The sequence below is a fragment of the Castor canadensis genome, chromosome 4 (assembly GCF_047511655.1).
Source record: "Castor canadensis chromosome 4, mCasCan1.hap1v2, whole genome shotgun sequence".
NCBI lineage: Eukaryota > Metazoa > Chordata > Mammalia > Rodentia > Castoridae > Castor > Castor canadensis.
This window is the reverse complement of record NC_133389.1, coordinates 19,180,077-19,196,814: the sequence shown is the minus strand read 5'-3', so window position 1 is coordinate 19,196,814 and position 16,738 is coordinate 19,180,077. Positions and strand designations below refer to the sequence as shown.

Below are 16,738 nucleotides of genomic sequence, written 5' to 3'. Positions count from 1 at the left end.
ACTGGCAGATTGAAGATGGTGGGACAATGAGCACTTGGAGAGAGCAGAGTCCTCCAACATGAGCCGACCATGGAGTGCTGGAGGCTCCTCATTATGCACGTGCCCAAAGAGAAGCCCGCACAGAGGAACCGTAAGCCCTTCAAATTGACTGGCTTTTAAAGCCAGCTACTTTCACAGAGATGGACCACAATGGAAACCAAAGAAGAGGGAGTGAAAACACATTCTTTGCCTTCCATGTGGTAGTGGAACCCACAAAGCAGATTCTGAATGGACATGGCCTTTGAGCCCAGGATTTGAGGTGCTGTCATGCATACTTGACATTTATGGGGACACTTGTGGGGAGCTTGTGCAGTGTTGTTAATTTTGTGTGATAAAGCACAAGTATAAGTATGGACTGAATAGAGACGGTCTTTTCTCGACAGCTACATAACATTGTCATGGCAGATTGTAAGTGGCCTCTAGATCCAATATTTGTCCAAATCAGCAAATTTTAGATAAAAGAAAATAGAAACATGAAAAAAAATACCCTGGCTGTCTCATTCATAACAAGGTCTGTGAAGAGCAGATTCTGGTAGCATAGATGGCTAGGCACCCTCTTCACCCTCCTTTTCAGGGGTTGAAGACTCATTAAGTATGCAGTTATTAATTTATTTAATATGGCCTCATGATTGGCTATAGAATTTATTCTTTCAACAAATACTTATTGAGAGGCAGATTCTGATCTTTATGAATGTGTCATGGAGGCAAGCTCTCCCTCGTGTAGCTTGGGTGCCACCATTACTGGAGCCCCATGTGGCAGTTGAGCATTTGAAAAGTGGCTAGTGTGGTGGAACAGCTTGAGTTCACACTCCTACTTCATTTAAACTAGGAAAACTAACATGGGGCAAGTGGCTATAACATAGGATGGCGCATGAAAAAAAATAGGGTTCCCTGACTTAGGTCAGAAATGCGTGGCTCTAGATTTCCTTTTCTTCAAACCGTATGTCTAGCTACTTGGGGGAATTGTGGGTGTGACAATTCCCAAACCTCCCAAGGTTCCTTGGTGACTTTTCATTCCTTTTCTCTTCCTGGAGGCTGTTTCTCTCTAATTCTGCAAATGAAGAATTTAACTTAGATGAGATAAGGCTCTGAAATTTGAATTCTAGAAATGAAGAGAATTAATTTTGTTACTATTTTTTCAAATGTGTATTAGCAAAATAATTCATTGCCTATTCCTTCATGCTGACATATATTATATTCACTTACTTATTTTAAATTATTTCAGACTAGGCATGAGGCATTAGTTTGTTTGCTTAAGGTAATACAAACCTTTATTCTTTAAATAAAATAAAATAAAAGCCACTGTGTCTGCCTTGCTTCTTTCTGGTCTACAAGTGTTCCAACACGTAGTGACAATCAGGAACATCAACAGCAAAAGGAAATTTAGTGTAATCTCACGATTGTTGGGAAATTAGTTTCAATAATTTAAACATTATATTTTGTGGCTATGATTTTGAAAAAGAAATGCCATAGATCTCATGACTGATGTTTGTTGAAGAACAAACAAATCAGTTTGTGGGAATTTTAGAGGCCTGTTAATATGGATATTGATGTTTGCAATATAAAATTGTGCTTTCATATGCTTAGTCTGGGCTCCCTTAACTGTCCCCCTTTGTAGCAATGAATTCCCTGACTTAGAGAAGCCTCCCAGGCAGACTAGAGGGTCAGCTCAGATGCCCACCCCTCCCAGGGTAGTCTCTTCAGCCCACTGCTAACAGCTGGGCACCTGGATTAATTAAGTGCTGTGCTGGGCCTTGTGGTCTGTCATATGCAAGTGCAAATTGGCACCCTGCCAGGGAGACAAGGCGGAGGCAGCTGGAAATCAAGGGGCAGGCAGGGAGGTTGGTGGAGAGGACCCTCCTCATGGTAGAAAGTCATCACCTCAGTTGTGGCCTGCAGTGGCCAAAGGAGGCAATAGGCAGGTCTGTCCTTGTCCTTTGAGCTAGAAATGGGGGAGAAAGAAACCCAACATCCTTTCCTCCTTGATCATGGATTCCTCAGTGCTTCATACTTACCAGATGCTTCCAGATGAGAGAAAACAATCTTAGAATTATGATTCACTTGTGCTCTTAGCCATGAGTCTCCACCTTCCCAGTTTTGTTTGTGGGAAAAATGCATATGAAATAGGATTTAAGTTGTGGAGAATAGTAGGGACTTCTGTTTCCTTTGCTTGTGTTCCAGCTCGTCTTTAATATTTCTTTTCCATTTTATTTCTTTTGAGGGGAGTGAGGAAAAGAAGAAGGGGCTAAGGGAAAGCAAATAGGTTAATAGGTTGATCCATTATGCAGGCCACAGAATTAAGGAAACAGAAAGCCATGCCCTAAGAAGTCTCTAAAGGTCAGGCTTTAAAAGATGGGAATCTATCAGGTATTGTTGACTTGTGTCTGGGAAATGAGGGAGTGGCTTGGTAACACTGACCAAGTTAGTGTTCCTTCCTGGGCCTCGTTTCCTGTAAAACTGGGGTGCTTGCCTAGATGAATTCAGATTCCATCCAGCTCTGTGATAGAGCGTTGGAGCTCCGCCAGTGTTCCTGAGCAGAGGCTGCAGGGCCACAGTGATATACACGTTACCTAGGAGACGCTGGCAGCAGAACTCAGACCTGCAGAGGGCATGGGAGGCTGCAACTAAGGAAGGCCCTACCACCTGTGCAGCTGATTCAGCACAGCTCCTGCTTCCTTCTCCAGTGGGGCACCAGGAGCAACCTCGGCCATAGCTGCACATTCACATTTGTTTGCTATGTTCAGTGCATCATTGCTTAAAAGTTCATACAGTATTTGATAACATGTACCTTCCAACTGGGGATAAAAATAACCCCAAGACTTGCACCAACAACAGACTGGAATTCTGGCAGGAGTTTGCCTGTTGTACTTCTGAACTTTTTCTAGCCTATCCCTTGGTTCCTGTGTCTCCCCTGCCTATAGAGCCTCCAGCACTCCCACCTTCTCCCCAGCACAGAATGGCTGCATCCCTGGGCAGTACACTGGGCTGGCTGAAGAATGCTAGCATCACCAGCTCAGTCAAGGCTCCATAGGGCAGCGATGGCTAACCTTTGAATTTGAGTTTCCCTAGAGTGGAACATTTCCAGGGTGGTAAGCTTGTTTGATGAGCCTGCAGATAACTGGAGTGATCAGCATTCTTTCACTCTTGTATTTGTGGTGGTGAGGGGACAGTGGTTCTTTCTCATGCATTCAGACTTCACTGTCATGGAGTTTACCGGCACTCTAGAGGCATATATCCATTCCTGGAGGTGTTTGCCAGGGGAGAAGATGTGGGCTGGCCCAGAGAGGGAAGTGACTTGCCCAGCAATTGATGGATAATGTTAGTGCTGAACCTGTCCCCGGTCCCCAGAATGGCTGTGAGGAGAGGCAGGAGTAGCCTGAAGCTTGGGAGCTTCTGGTGGCTGCAGCCAGGTTTTGAGTCAAAGGACCTAGCAAGGCCCCCTCCTTCTATCCGTCTGCAAAGTTATTTATCTCACTACACGTCGTAGAGACCACACTTATACTAAAGCATCTACTCTCTTTAAGTTCTACCTAACCAAAACATTGTCTGGGGTTTAACCGATCCCTCGCCATGACTTCCCACCAGAGCTCTCCAGCGCCATCCTGGGAATCTCCATTTAGCTTTGCCGCAGGGAACATGGTCGTGTTGGAATCTGGACACGTGCCAAGAAGAAACTTGTAGTTGTCTAAAAGACCATCATCTCTCTAGCATAGAGGATTTTCATGAAGGGGAATTTTCATCTTTAAGCCTTGCCTTTTGTTGCATGGCATTGTGTGGACAATAGGCGTGTGCTGTGGAGATATTGGACCAACTGATGGTGATAACACCCAAGCTCTTTAAGAGTGCCAGGTACCCTGGGAGGACAGTATGTAAGTCCTCTCAACTGATGGTTTAACCCTCATAACTACCCTGTAAGATCCTGTTACTGCCTCATCTTATAGATGAGGACACTGGGGCCTAGAGAGGTAAAGACCTTGACCTGGCCCACACTGCTCTGTAACAAAGCCAGGGCACAGACCTCAGGGTCTGCCTCCTAACGTGTGAGGCATTGGTCATTTAAATTGCATAGTGTGGGGTAGACTCACTCCCAGAGCGCCCCCTGAAGTCTTTTCATTCTCTCCGGCACTCTACACCTCCTAGAATCCTCACCAAGGCCCGCTGATGGTTCTGTAGGCTCGGCTTACACCGTGTTGTCTTTCCTTCCACCTCTCTACCTATCAACGCCTTTCCATTGGTCTCAGATTGAACCACTCACCCCAAGCCCTTTTGATCTTCAAGTCAGAATCTGTCCTTTCCCTCCACCCAGTTCTTACAAAATGTAACCTTCTACGTCATTGAATTGGTTCTGCCTTAGATTCTAGTGAACTGTTGATGTGATGGTCCCTCATGTTAACAGGAACCCAGAGCAGATACCATGTGGCGTTCAGTCTTTCATATGCCATTGCTGTAAAAGTATCTGTTGGTTGAATAAATGAAAAAAAAAAGAAAGGAATACCAACACAGGTATTCTTGATTGCTAAATTTTCCATTATAAATAATGTAAGTTTGGAAACTTCTTTAGAGCAAATACTCCCAAAGTGTCTAAGTTTGGCTTACTGCCTTAGAGTAATTTAGAGAATATAACTGTCTTTCTGCAATGATAGTAAATTTTCAGGGCCTCGGTAGTTTCTGCAGATCAGGTGAATTTATCAGCTACTTACTTACACATGTGCCTACTTACTGCCAGGCATTCTTGACACTGGTGATACCACAGGAGACAAATTTAGGTCTCTGATCTCATGGGCTTACATCCTAGAAATGATGTTGATAAACTAATAAGTAAAGAAGCAAGTGAAATAATTTCAGACAGGAGTGGAAGATTAATCAGTGATAAAGGGTGGTCAAAGGGGGTTGCTGGCGACAGTTTAAGATGAGAACTCTGAGGGAGAGATGACTAGATGCAGATGGGACCTGCCAGTGCCTGGGCCCTACGGCAGGATTAGATATGATTTGCACACAGAGCAGGTAAGTCCAGGATGATTGGCATATGAGGAGTGGTCAGAGAGTTTGGGTCATACTGACAATAAAGGTCATTAAAGCCAGATCACATGCCTTAGAGGTCATAGAAGGAATTTTCATTTTATTCTAAGAGGAGATGGAATTCTTTGAGAGTTTAAAGCAAGAAAGGCATAAACAGATAGTGTTTCAAATATAAGCACGTACACAGACACCTACCCTGAGAATAACAAATGATTGTTCCGTGACTTTTCCCTCATACTAACAGAGTACATATTTTAAATTACATTTAATTGAAGGGCCTAGGTATAGGGAGGCTTATCACATGCAGTATTGGAAAAATAATAGTAGCATTTATTTTTCCAGTTTCTGGCTTTGAGACTAGCAAGCTTTGCACCTGTCTCATTTGAAATGAACAGAATCCCAATTGCATTCTCAGCGTCATGAAAGAAGCCCAGTAGAAGCCAGTGATGGTGCTGCCTGGACTCAGTGCAGGCGAGAACCCGTCAGTTCTTCTAGGCTCACGACTTGATATGTTATTGTGAGAAGTGGAGCTGCCTTCAAAAATTAGGTCTTGTGTATTCTGGTAACTCCATGTTTAGGTTTCTTGAGTCACAGGGATAAAAGACACCAGGCCCCACTGGTCATCCAAAGCTAATCAGCTCAGGAAGGTCGAGGCTGTACCCTGCAGTTAGAAATTACACTTGGCGGTGATGGCTATAATTTTGTTATTTGTGTCTCGCTGGGGTTAGTGCCTAGAACCTGGTGTGGATAGTGACATCTAGTGGATCTGAAGGACACAGAGCTCCGAGGTCGGTGTTGAGTCAATCTGGTATCAGTTAAGGAACCAGCACCTTTCCATCTGTGCCATGTTTTTTAACATTCAAAAATGCATCCTCTAAATGTGTCCCGTGATCCTGTCGGGTGTGTTAAATAAATGGTCAGGAGTATTGCTTTTCTTAGGTTTGGGGTTTTTGCTAATTTCCTTTTTCTTCCCATAGACAGAAGATCCAACCATGGAGCGACCCTATACATTTAAGGACTTTCTCCTCCGACCTAGAAGGTGAGATTTAAGGGCAGCTGTGTGAGGATGCCTGTGCTTAATGCTTCCTTCAGGCACTTGTTCTCTGAGGCCAAGTGCTGTAGTCACCATAAACAGGAAGGATGTAAGCAAGTCACGTCGTTTATAACCAATTTCCTTCCTTTATGCAGCCATAAATCTCGAGTAAAGGGATTTTTGCGGTTGAAAATGGCCTACATGCCGAAAAACGGAGGTCAAGATGAAGAAAACAGTGAGCAGAGGGATGACACGGAGGTAAAACTGCAGGCCTTAGCCTATGTCCTGGCTCAGATCCCACTCGTATTCCACAGGGAGACTGCCATCGAAGAAGTCTTTGCTTCTTTAATTATAAAGTTAAAGATGAAAATGCTTACACATTCCCTGAATCTGTCTTCGGTAGGCCACCAAAATACATTTGTTTTGGTAACTCAAGTGAACTTCTCATTTTGTGTCGTGACACTTATAATTGGAGAGCTTGCTTTTTTTTATATTCACTGAAATGGTATCTTCTAATGACAGCAAAATTCCCCTCCCATATGTTAGGCTGTCATTGCTTTGGACTTTCAAGTCTCTGTGAATTCCTCTTAGCACTTGAAATTGCTTTGGAGTGGATAAGGTGATTTAAAAAAATCTCTCCCCAGGTCTGATGCATATGGCCCACAGGTGACAGCAGGTATTAGGAGAGCACTCCCCTGGAGATTCGTTTTAGAATTAGCTGTCCAGGGGAATTTCCTTTTAGTCCTCCTGCATAGTGGCTTCTTTTGTCTCTGGTCACATACCTGAACCACAGGTCCCCTGGTGTACCTTCTCAGCATGATGCTGTTTCATTAGCCAGCTTCTCACATTGTTCCAAAAGTCCCCATTGAATATGGCCTTCTCTCTGTGACTGTTTGCACATCTGTTTGCAGCTGTTGCTTGTACATGGCACGTGAGTGATGTGTTGTGGACAAGCTGACCAACACCCCCTCTGACCAAGGCCACATTTACAGGCAGTGTTTCACCATGGGCTTCCAACAATCTGGACACGTGACAGGCTGAAGTGGGTGGTAGGCTGAGTGGAGGTTAAGATTTCATAAGCACAGCAGCAGATTTTTATGTCAAATCCAAGGAATTTTTTACACTCTTCTGCCTTCCAACTGCAGTGACCAGTGAATCACTTGATTTTCCAGTGACTTTTCCTGGGGATGTTAGGAAAGCAGTACTTAATGCCTGAACTATGCATTGTAAATGCACACACCCCTGATCTTGGGACTATGAAGCCTGTTTGTGCAGCCTCGTGGTAGCAGCCTCCAGGCTGCTTCTGGCTCCTAGATTGTAGCAGATGCCTGGTGGAGGCTTTGCCTCCTATCATAGCAGCCTAAGGGCCATCACCCCTGGGGACCAGCAGAGCCATGTGCCTCTGCTCCCCCCATCACCCACACCGTGCTTTGTTAGAACATATGTGCATATGGCACTTCTTTACATTGTGGGGCTGTTGAGAGGGTGACAGCTGTGGCAGCTGTGATGTGGCCTGTGTCATTGGCTTTGTACAGCCCTGGAGAACAACTGAAACGTGGAAAGAATACAGTTGACTCAAGGAATTAAATAGACTGCATATCCAAACCTGTATGGCTCCCTGCAACACAGTCACCTTAGAAGGTAGAACAACTTATTATTGACCACTGTTCAAAAGAGTGTTGAAACCTTGAATGAAATTTTTGTCCGTGAGTGGGGGGGTGGAATATTCAAAGGTGACCACAGGAAGCCCGTGAAGGCCCATGCAGAGCACAGTGTAATTGTCTTTTGCCTGTAGTCTGAAGACCAGTTTGATCTCACAATCTTCTGTTTGATTTCATTCCACAGCATGGGTGGGAAGTTGTTGACTCAAACGACTCAGCTTCTCAGCACCAGGAAGAGCTTCCTCCTCCTCCTCTGCCCCCAGGGTGGGAGGAGAAGGTGGACAATTTAGGGCGCACCTACTACGTCAACCACAACAACCGGACCACACAGTGGCACCGACCAAGCTTAATGTGAGTACTGACCAAGCTTAATGTCAGAGACGCTCGGTCACGTCCTGCACAGTTGGGCATGAACACGGCACCTCTGTAGTACAAGGGTGGGAAGCCACTTTCAATATGAACTGAGTTGCTTTGGACATCTTCTTTACTACAGATTCCAGGAATCAGTTTTTGCTGGATTTGTCCAAAGTTTGACAAATGTATTCCTTCCCTCTTCTTCAGCTTCCTCTCCTGTCTGCCCCAGAATGGAAAACAGCAAACAAATTGGCTTTGAAATTTTCTGTTTCCTTTAACTTCTGATTTTCTTGTTCCTTTTAATTAGTTGATTTGGAAACTGTCTCAAAAGCTTTTCTTTTCTATCTTAGGGAGATTTACGCGTTATCCCCTTGATAGAATTAGAATTGCATAGGAGTTTTGCAAAGTCAAGATGAGTAATTGCCCTTTATTTTAATCCACTTGCAGTCTCAGGGGCAGAATGATCCACATAATGCTTTGTTCCCTCAGCGAGTTTTGCTTTGATGATAGCAAATAAATAAACCTCAATTACTATAAAAAAGGTTTTAAAGCATCCTATTAAGTCACATTGTACAGTAAGACCTAAGTCTGTTGATACTTAGTAAGAAGCAAAACCGAAGTATGAAAAAAAGGAAAAGTCCTAGAATTTATGAGCTTCCTAGTAGCCAAGACAAGGAGGGGGCAATTGTAAGTTATGCATTATAAGTTATTATATAATTTCCCATGCTTAATAAAGACAAGTGAGATCATTTTCTCTTCAGCCCAAACCGAAAGAAATTTGCTAGTGGTGTTTTTTAAAAAGGTGGTAGGAAAACAGCACCTGGTTTTTTTGGGTCTACTGGGAGGGTTATGTTTTGGGAGGCTTTTTGTTTGTTTTTTGTGAAGCAGGGTCTCATTATTGTAGCCCCTCAATCCCATGATCCTTCTCCCTCAGCCTTCTGAATGCTAAGACTGCAGACTTGAGCTATCACACCCAGCCTCTGGAAGGTGTTCTTACAAACTCTTCATCCTTACAAATGCAAAGATATTCTGCCTGTGAATGGGGAAGTGGATAGGGAAGGTGGCCAAGTCAGCTATCTAGGTTTTATTTCATTTGGAGATAAAGCCTATAGAATCTGAAGCAATGAATAATGAATCCTCCCTGAGCCTTCTAGTGAGTTCTTGTGACTGTCAAATGTTCTTGGTCACTTTGCACCATTAGCATGGCTCATTGCTTTCAGAACAGCATAAATATCAGGACACTGAGGTAGTAAATGGAAGTGGCTTTGCTGATTTATTTATTTCTGGTACTTTTTCATTAATGACCGTAGCTATTGAAGGTATGGTAAGCTATTTGATTATTCTAGCTATTTGTCATAAAAATGATGTTGGCTCCAGGCTTGGTTGTGCACAGTGATCAGAAAAATCTTGGTAGTCGGTACCCTAAGCAGTGCTCCACCATCCTTCTGAGCTAAACAGCACAAGAAAGGAGTGATCACAAAGGTGGCATCCTGTGGTGACCTGAGTATCACATGACCTCTGTGGAAAGGGGACTAGTAACAAATCACAATAGAAGAAATATTAATAGCTGCTGTATACATGGAAAAATTTTCAACTTCACTAATTAGCAACATTTGAATGAAAGTCTGCATTTCAGGGATGAATGGGTAATTGCAACTCTCTTTACCTCAAAGAGTTGTGAAACACTAATGAGGTAATTCCTGAGAAAGCATTCCACACATGTCTTAAATATTCCATCTTTGTGATTTTGTGATGGTGTCACAAATGTACACTTACCCCCAGAGTATCCAGATTTGCCCATTAAACACCTAAGACAGTTCTCATGTGTCAGTCATTCCTCAAGAACATGTTAAAAGAAATACCATCTTTGGTGACAGCGTCTGAGGAACTGAACCAAAACAAAAGATACACCTTGTGTTGTGCTGGCTTATCACCAACCCACAAGCAGCAAGGAAAGTTGCAGTTCTGAACACAGGTTTGCATGTGGTTTAGGGAGCAGTCAATGACTATTCTAATCTGTGAGACACGACTGCCAGAGGGAAGGGCTGAGCCAGGAAATACACCTGTAGAACATCATGGGACAGAGGGAGGCCTTCCTTTCCCTGCGCTGGACTCCCTAAAAAACAAGGGAAAAGTTAGATAAGGGAAAAAGTCAGTTTCCACACTACCCTCTTTATACCTTCTGCACTTTTTATGGGTTAGGGGTTCTTTCTCCTTAACTTTATTTGACTTGTTCAGAAACCCTTGAATCTCCAGATTTAACTTGATTCACTTTAGTTCATTTAGCTGAGTGTGGTGGGGCCCTCCTGTAATCCTAGCACACAAGAGACTTAGGTAGAAGAATCATGAGTTCAAGGCCAGTCTGGGCTACAAAGTGAGACCTGTCTCAAAAACACAAAGAAGGGCTGGGGATGTGTCTTAGAGGTAGAGGATTTATCTAGCATGCACAAGAGCCTGGGTTTGATCCCTATCATCAAAAAAAATTTTTTCCATAATTTATTTTTCACAGAATATTAAAGTACCTTCAGAGGTAAATTGATATAGTTAGAAAATATCATAATTCAGAGGCAGTATCTGAGGAAATCAGACAGTTATTACCATGTACTAAGCTAAGAATTAAAATTACCTCGGTGGCCGGGTGCAGTAGTGCACATATGTAATCGAAGTACTGGGAGCCTAAGGCAGGAGGATTTCGTGTTTGAAACAAAACAACAATAAAAAAGAAACTGCCTTCATGACTCGGATTCTTGCACCATTAGTCTGAGATAACTTTTTCAACTATTTGAAACATTAACTTACAACATAATTTTAGTTAACTGGATATAAAGTCTTACTAGACTTCTTCTACCCTGGAAGCCTTTGGCTGGTACTGCCCTCAATGAATGATTTCCTGAAGTACAGTGCAAAACTGATTTCCAGATTAAGTCAGTGCAGTGAGAACCTTATGTAACCAAAAAATAGGGTATAACATTTCAGTGTTCTTCAGAATACCAGTTGATTGGGAAGTTAGCGCCTGATGTTTATCTGGATTTTAAAAGGCAGGCTGGGTCTGGGGTGCAGTGTCGTGTCATGATTGTGAGGTTTTGTCAAAATGAGTTAGAAAGCGGCCGAAAAAATTCATGTTGTGTCTAGAATCCTTCCTTCCAGGTTTCAGCCCTCAATTTGTTCTATTCGCATAGTCTTTGATCAATTGTGATGACCCAGAGTGGGTGCTTTGTCATCGCTAGACTTCTAGAAGGGTCCCTCCTGACAGGCAAAACTGACAAGGTGAGCTTGCCTGTCACCTCTTCCAAAGAGAGGCCTGACTCACCACTCCAGCAGATGGATGGGAGGACTTGGAGTTTTGACTGTGCCTCAAACATTTTGAGGTGCTCTCTATATCCACAGGTTCCACATCTATGGATTCAACCAACCACAGTTCAAAAATATTTGTGAAAAAATGCTTGTATTGAACCTAAATAGACCTGTCCTTATCTTCATTCTATAAGCAATGCCATATGACAGCTGTTTACATAGCATTTACTTAGTATTAGGTATTGTAAGTAATCTAGAGAAGAGTTTAAGTATAGAGAAAGATACGCATGGATTCTAAGCAAATACTATGCCAGTTTTTGTAAGAGGCTTGAGCATCTGTGACCTGGGTTTCCATGGGGAAGGAGAGCAGGTCCTGGAACCAGTCCCCATGGATGTCAAGGGATGACTGTGTGCACCTGAAAAGTGCACTGAAAACTACACTGATTTGATCGAGATGAACCTTGCACTACTCTAGCCAGGATAAGGTGGAAGAGCTCTCGTATTTGTCAGTGTTTGACACTGACATCTTAGTGGATGTGTGGCCCTTAGAGAGGATTGGACTGGTGGCAGTCTTCTTCTGAACACCCCTTTTCTTCTCACACCTCCTGCCCCCTCTCAGGGATGTGTCCTCTGAGTCGGACAACAACATCAGGCAGATCAACCAGGAGGCCGCACACCGACGCTTCCGCTCTCGAAGGCACATCAGCGAGGACTTGGAGCCCGAGGCCTCGGAAGGCGGAGAGGGCCCAGAGGTAAGATGTTCCTAAGATGCTGCCAGCTTGGCAGCTGGTCTTCCTACAGTCCCTGAGGTGATTCTGTGTCGTATTTCTTCTTTCCGCCATGTCTCGAATCAATCCTAGCTAATTGATTCCCATCTATGTCTTAATTTAGAAAGTACTTATGAAAGCCATGTTTGCGGGCTCAGAATGTAGCTTAGTGGGAAGAGCACTTGCCTAGCACATACAAGGCCCTGGGGTCAGTCCGTAACACCACCAAAAAAAAGAAAAAAAGTAGATGTTTGACTAAGTACATGTGGTCTTTATTATTACAAAAAGAAATGATATTATTTCTAGTAAGAAAATCTTAAGATATTTCCACTTTGTAATTTATTTTCCCCCAGGGTCTAACCATTTCTCATTAAATGATGTCACAGTTGTATTTGGGCAATTGAATTAACATCACAAGTTGTTCAGGTGTCATAGACAAGTTTTTACTGAATTGTTTTGGCATCACAAAAGGCAAGATATTACCAAAACTAAAAAATCCCTCTAAATTTGGGTCAATGTGAATGTTTATAATTTTCCCTTTAAATAATTTTAGTATATTACTGAAAAGGAATATAAATTAACTAGCACATCAGCCATCTGAACTTCCATGCTCTCTTAAGTTCTCTACTTACTGCAAGTTTCATAGTGTGAGGAGGAAGGCTATCACAGAATGTCACAGGGAGCAAAATTAGAAAAGCAAATTCATGATTCCCATAATAAATGCACTAAAAGTTACTTTCTATGAATGTTGAATTATAGCTTACTGCTGTGCTGTTTAATAAGAACCCTCAGCAATAGGAGTTGGGCGTGTGGCTGGGGGGCCGGGTAGAGTACCTGCCTTGGAAGTTCAAGGGCCCTGAGTTCAAACTCCAGTATTGCCACAAAAAAAGGAGGAGAAATTTCAGTAGTTAGAGTAGAGGAAAACCCACAAGAATAGTTTGTGAACTCAAGATGTTTCCTGTGCATGTGGTAACAAGTGCTGGCAATAGCTGTTTCCCGGGTTGGGAGTGGGGGGAGCCTGGGGGTCCACCTGCTTGATCACATATGGCCCTGACATTCACCAGCTTGCTTACCTTAGACAAAATTACTCTCTGTGCTTCAATGTCCTCATCTGTTAATTGGGACAGCGATTGTATCTTCCCTGTGATTATCATGAAGATTCTGGGCCTCATGAGAAAGTGTTGAGTAGATATTAATTATAGTTATTGTTACAGCTAATTGTTATTGTTGGGGGGAGGATCAGAGTATCCGCAGTTCCTAGCACTTACTCCAATGTCTCATTTCTTGAAAGCCTTGGGAGACCATTTCAGAGGAAGTGAACATGGCAGGAGACTCCCTCGGTCTAGTACTGCCCCCGCCTCCAGCCTCCCCGGTGTCTCGAACCAGCCCTCAGGAGCTGTCAGAGGAGCTGAGCAGAAGGCTTCAGATCACTCCAGACTCCAATGGGGAGCAGTTCAGTTCTCTGATTGTAAGTAGTGGTCTTGTGGGAAAGCAAAACCAAGTCTGCCACTTTCAGTTACTTTAGGAGACTCTCATATGTTATGATAGCCAGGGGCCTTCCAGCTCCCAGTTGCCTGTGACATTTTCTAAAGTTCATCCTTTCCTAGGGAAAGCAGGGCTGTGCTGAGATTAGTCCAGGTGGATAACGATTTTCTTGATTAAAAAAGCAGCTATGTACCACTAGCTTGATATATCAAAGGAATTAGCCTAGACTAGCTTTAATCTTGTAGAATTTCTTTAAAAGCCACAAAGCTCATAAAAATAGCACCTTCATCATGAAGATGGGAGGTTTCAGGCTCCTAACCAATCATGAGTCATACTCCAAGTGCTCTGTCATTCTCATTTCACAGACAGGGAAGGGTAGCATGTTAAGTGCCCTGTCTAAGACAAGGTTGGAATATGAGGCGAAAGATAACACCTGAGTCCTAAAGTATGACTTCTCAAGAGAGGGTGGCACTGACATCAAGGTGGCATTTGAACTAGGGTTCTCAACCATCAGACAAAGACCATTCTAGAAGCTTCCCATGACACTAAGAAGTAATGGAATCAGTCATGATGAGCCTTTGCACTTGACAAAACAAACGTTCAGGGAATAAAACTCAGATTATTCCCACGGCAAATAGGATAAGAGCAAACACAAATTCAGTGTTCCTCGAGAAATTGGATTTAGGGCTGAGAATGTGGCTCAAAGTTGGTAGAATGCCTGCCTAGCAAGTGCGAGGCTGAGTACAAAACCAAGTACAGCCAAAAAACAATGAAAGAAAGAAAGAAATTGGCTGATAGTCACTCCACTGAAATTGGCAGCCTCAAACTAATAGTCATTCTGAGCCTACTGAATGCAAATGATGGGAGGAATACATGAAATGTAAAAGCCACGTGCATAGTTACAAAATTGTTAGTCCTTTGGTTAGGTGTTTTTGTTTTAAAAGGCACCCTGGGCTTCTGTCACATGAGTGGCAACAATGCTTGTTAACATGGTTTCACATTAAGATTCTGTGAATGTTTTCAAAATGGGAATGCCACTGAGATGGAAATTTCATATGACGTGGATGGGAAAGGAGGTAGCACATATGGAACATGTGAACTGGTAACACCATTGCTATGGAAACAGCATAAGCAATGATTCCATATGTTGAAGGGTATGAAAGAAAGAATTGCAGAAATCATAGCAACTACACACCTTTAGTCAATCAAGTGAACAAAAACTGTTTTCTTCAGTATGAAATATTAAATTAGCTTTTCTTGTTATTTGTTTAGAGAGATTGTGCATTTAGTTATTGCAGAAGCATGAAATAATCTTAAGACCTGAGTGCAACATGGCATTATGTTCCAGTTTTTTAACCTAGAATGTCTAGGGAGCCCTCCTCTGGTTTTGCTTCTCTGGGTCACTCCGAATTCAAGAACAGTAGTGTGAACTTTCGGTCCTTCACACGACCCAGTGTAAGAAGGCTTGGGTAGACTCCATCACCATCACAGAGCTTTGCCTGGACATTATCTCATTTTACTTGTCATAGCAAAATGTTGAAAATAAATCCTTGATACAAATTGAACTTGCTAATAGGGAAACCTGCTACCATCTCCATTAGGCTTTGTTCAAGCACACAGAATACGACCAAGTGAAAGCAATGTGATACATTACACACAAGTTGTTTTGAGATTAGCCTCGCTGGTCTGCTTTGTTCTTTTCTATACTTCTTGAACTCCACTCAGAAGCTAAAAGTATAAGCCCTTGATCTCTCAGAAGTAGAATGGGGTGATTTCTGCCTTCCTCTAGACAATAGAGCCAACTTGTTCTTTGTCGACTATAATAACGTTGAGTAGCCATATTTGCCCTTGCGTCTTCCTCTTTCCTCTGTTCTTGTCACATTAGAATTTGCTCAGAGCTGGCATCCCAAGCAGAGCACAGGATGCTAACTCTTGGCTGCTGACTGCATCTCCTTTCCAACAGTTTTGGTCTCCCTCTGTTGTTTTTGCTATTGATTCTAAGAACCACTCAAAATCCCAACCTGCTGAAAACACTGAGACTTACAAAGCAGTATAGCTTGACTCCCTCAAGGAATTCTTTCATTGCTCTGAAAAGATGTTTCACTAATTACCAAAGAGAAGTATGTAGGATTGATTGATAGATTTTAAAAAACAAACTGAAACTCGTTTCTAGTAACACACCTCTTGACACTTACTGTCTTTCCCCCCTACAGCAGAGAGAGCCTTCCTCCAGGCTGCGGTCCTGCAGTGTCACCGATGCGGTTTCAGAGCAGGCCCACCTACCACCGGTAACCCACACTCATTACCAGTCATCAACTGGCTTTTCAGTTTTGATTTAAAACCTTCTAGGCTGCTGAGAAAGAGTTTTTCCTGTGCAAATCTATTCACCACATAAATGAGACGTTTAAAAATTCCCTAGCAAATTGTCCAAAGAGAGTGACTTTCCCACACTGATTGTCACCCTAGTCTCTAAAATGCTAAAAACCTCATTGCTTTGTTTTTCACCCAAACTTATACCAATTTCAATGGGCTTACTTGACTGAAAATACTTGGTGATAATTCCTTTTACTTTATTTTACTTTGTTTGGTCACTGTAGCTATGGTATGGTGACCTGGACGCTGAGAATTCATTGATCCCTTTAAACAGGAAGAACTCTTATGGATACACAGTCTGATACTGTTCCTTTCCACTACTGATGGCCTACATTCTCAGTGCCACAAAGCCACTGTGCACGCTTTTTAAAGGCAGCTCTGTGACCAAAGAATTGGCTATAATTTGTCTCTTTCACAGTCTTAATCACTGTCAGCAAACATAGACATGATAGAGGGCTCAATAACATCCAATATGTGTAAAAATAAATATTGCAATCGGAGGGCAGACCAGCACTGCCTTAGAAGATGTTTGGTGTACACATTACGAAGAAGGAGTTTTACATATTTTTTTTTCTTTTGGAGGTGAAAATATTCTGAGTTTTTACATGTTTGGTATTAGGCCTTGACTGGTTTTTTTTTTTTTTTAATAGCTATAAATCTTGATTATTTTATGAGTTTGGAAAATAGAAGCACATTTAAAGTTTTTGAAACCA

General features: G+C 42.7%; 1 protein-coding gene across 12 annotated transcripts in view; it reads left to right on the top strand.

The window, feature by feature from the left end:
* The window catches only part of Nedd4l (NEDD4 like E3 ubiquitin protein ligase), a 297,017-nt gene that overhangs the window by 221,919 nt on the left and 58,360 nt on the right, over positions 1 to 16,738 (top strand). For 11 of the 12 annotated variants that reach the window (XM_074069742.1, XM_074069745.1, XM_074069743.1 and 8 more), the window contains 6 exons: positions 6,036 to 6,097; positions 6,247 to 6,349; positions 7,937 to 8,103; positions 12,020 to 12,152; positions 13,459 to 13,635; positions 15,866 to 15,940. In XM_074069742.1, coding sequence (XP_073925843.1) covers positions 6,036 to 6,097; positions 6,247 to 6,349; positions 7,937 to 8,103; positions 12,020 to 12,152; positions 13,459 to 13,635; positions 15,866 to 15,940 — 717 coding nt within the window. The remainder of the gene's footprint in view (positions 1 to 6,035; positions 6,098 to 6,246; positions 6,350 to 7,936; positions 8,104 to 12,019; positions 12,153 to 13,458; positions 13,636 to 15,865; positions 15,941 to 16,738) is intronic. The other variant, XM_074069740.1, reaches the window with a different exon arrangement.